The sequence below is a fragment of the Gekko japonicus genome, unplaced genomic scaffold, assembly GCF_001447785.1.
Source record: "Gekko japonicus isolate JY-2015 unplaced genomic scaffold, Gekko_japonicus_V1.1 scaffold2769, whole genome shotgun sequence".
Taxonomy (NCBI): Eukaryota; Metazoa; Chordata; class Lepidosauria; order Squamata; family Gekkonidae; genus Gekko; species Gekko japonicus.
In genome coordinates this window covers 201,813-203,348 of record NW_015175450.1, presented here as the reverse complement: position 1 = coordinate 203,348, position 1,536 = coordinate 201,813, and the positions used below count along the sequence as shown (strand labels likewise).

The 1,536-nt window shown below is 49.0% G+C and overlaps 1 protein-coding gene across 1 annotated transcript in view; it reads left to right on the top strand.

Annotated features, from left to right (window-relative positions):
* The first annotated feature begins 453 nt into the window (after positions 1-453).
* The window catches only part of PIK3AP1 (phosphoinositide-3-kinase adaptor protein 1), a 76,161-nt gene continuing 75,078 nt past the window's right edge, over positions 454-1,536 (top strand). The window contains exons 1-2 of the mRNA XM_015425883.1: positions 454-526; positions 1,066-1,473. Of these exons, the coding sequence (XP_015281369.1) occupies positions 454-526; positions 1,066-1,473 (481 nt within the window). The remainder of the gene's footprint in view (positions 527-1,065; positions 1,474-1,536) is intronic.

Sequence of the window (1,536 nt, the reverse complement as noted above, 5' to 3'; positions counted from 1 at the left end):
TCTAAGCTGTGGAGTCTTGTGAGCAAATATTCTTCTTTGTGACCTGCTGGCATTAAAGTTGTGAGCGAGCGATTTGGCTGCTGCATAAATTAGTGTGCTCTGGAGCCATCCTTCCTGAGCGGAGACAAAAATGTGTGAGCCGGAGGCTAAGAGACTGTGAGCTAGCTCACACTTACTCAGCTTAGAGGGAACACTGAATGTTGCAGAGAACATATTTAGTGACAAAACTCAGTGTTATGTAGTGAAAGCTGGTTGCTTATTTTTGTTCTCCTATTATTGTATTATTGTTGCATTTGTTGAAATGATGAATAAAAAACGTTTAAAACAGTGCTCTTAGGCTACAGTCCCATTAGCTTTATAAAAGAGCCCTTCTCAACCATTTGATTATACTGTAGCCCTTTTACCTTTATAAAAATGCTCTCCCAAACCGTTCTGTTTTACGTCGTTTGTGGAATGGCAGAAGCCTTCCTGAGCGCCTCAGGCAGGCCGCTCCACAAGGTGGGGGCCACCACAGAGAAGGCCACGGGTACGGGACAACCTTGCCCATTTGCAGGGTGGCACTCCAACGGGCGGAGCTGTTGCGCCAGAGCATACCGGGGGGGGGGGGGCTGCAGAACTAGCTGGCTTCTGGGACAGTGTGAGGACCAGATGATGGCTGCGCTGAAATAAAACACATTTCCTCTGGGTTGACTGCTAAAATACATAGTGGATTCTACAAGCCCTGCCCTGCAAAGGAGAGGCTACTGGTTTTAGTTGCAGTGTGTCAGTGACAATATTGAGGTCATTTGTATTTAAGCAACCCAGAGGAACCCAGGGTGGCATCACAGTGTGGCAACAGAAGGCAAACAGTGCAGAAATGATCAGACATATGAATCCGTGCAAGGTGGGTGCTGCCAAGAGGTATTACTTTTACCTGGTCTCATTTCTGCAGCGCTTGGTTGTATGATGGGCGTGAATAAGTGGCGGTCGGGAGCCCTAGGCACTGTTGTAAAATGTGGCAATACGAATGGTGCAGTTCAAAATTCTGTTTCTAAAACCCATCTGCCTTGTTTCGCTTCTGCGCAGAAGAGCACCCCAGTGCCCGCGACGTGCTGATTCTGTACGGGAAAGATGCCAGCGAATGGTGTCAGTATCTTCAGAGCCTCTTCCATTCATGCAAAGACATCTGGAGCTATCTTGTGGAGAGTGGGACTCCTATTCCCCCTGAGAAGGTGGACGACTTCAAGAGCAGCCGGTGTGTTGTCGTTTTGCTCTCCTGCGAGCTGGTACAGACCTTCCAGACCCCCGCTGTCCTCCAGAGCCTGCAGGAGGTTCTCCAGCCACCTCATAAAGTCGTAAAACTGTTCTGTGGCGTGGCAGAATGGGAGGATTACCAGGAGTTCTTCAAAGACTGGTCTCAGTGGAAACACTTGACATACGACGATGATCCCGAAACCTACATCAAAGCTGTCATGAAGGCAATTTCGGAAGGAGGTAAGCTGGCCCCGTCTTTTAACTGCCTGTGGAGTGAAAAACGGGGGACTGTTCCAGCGGTTC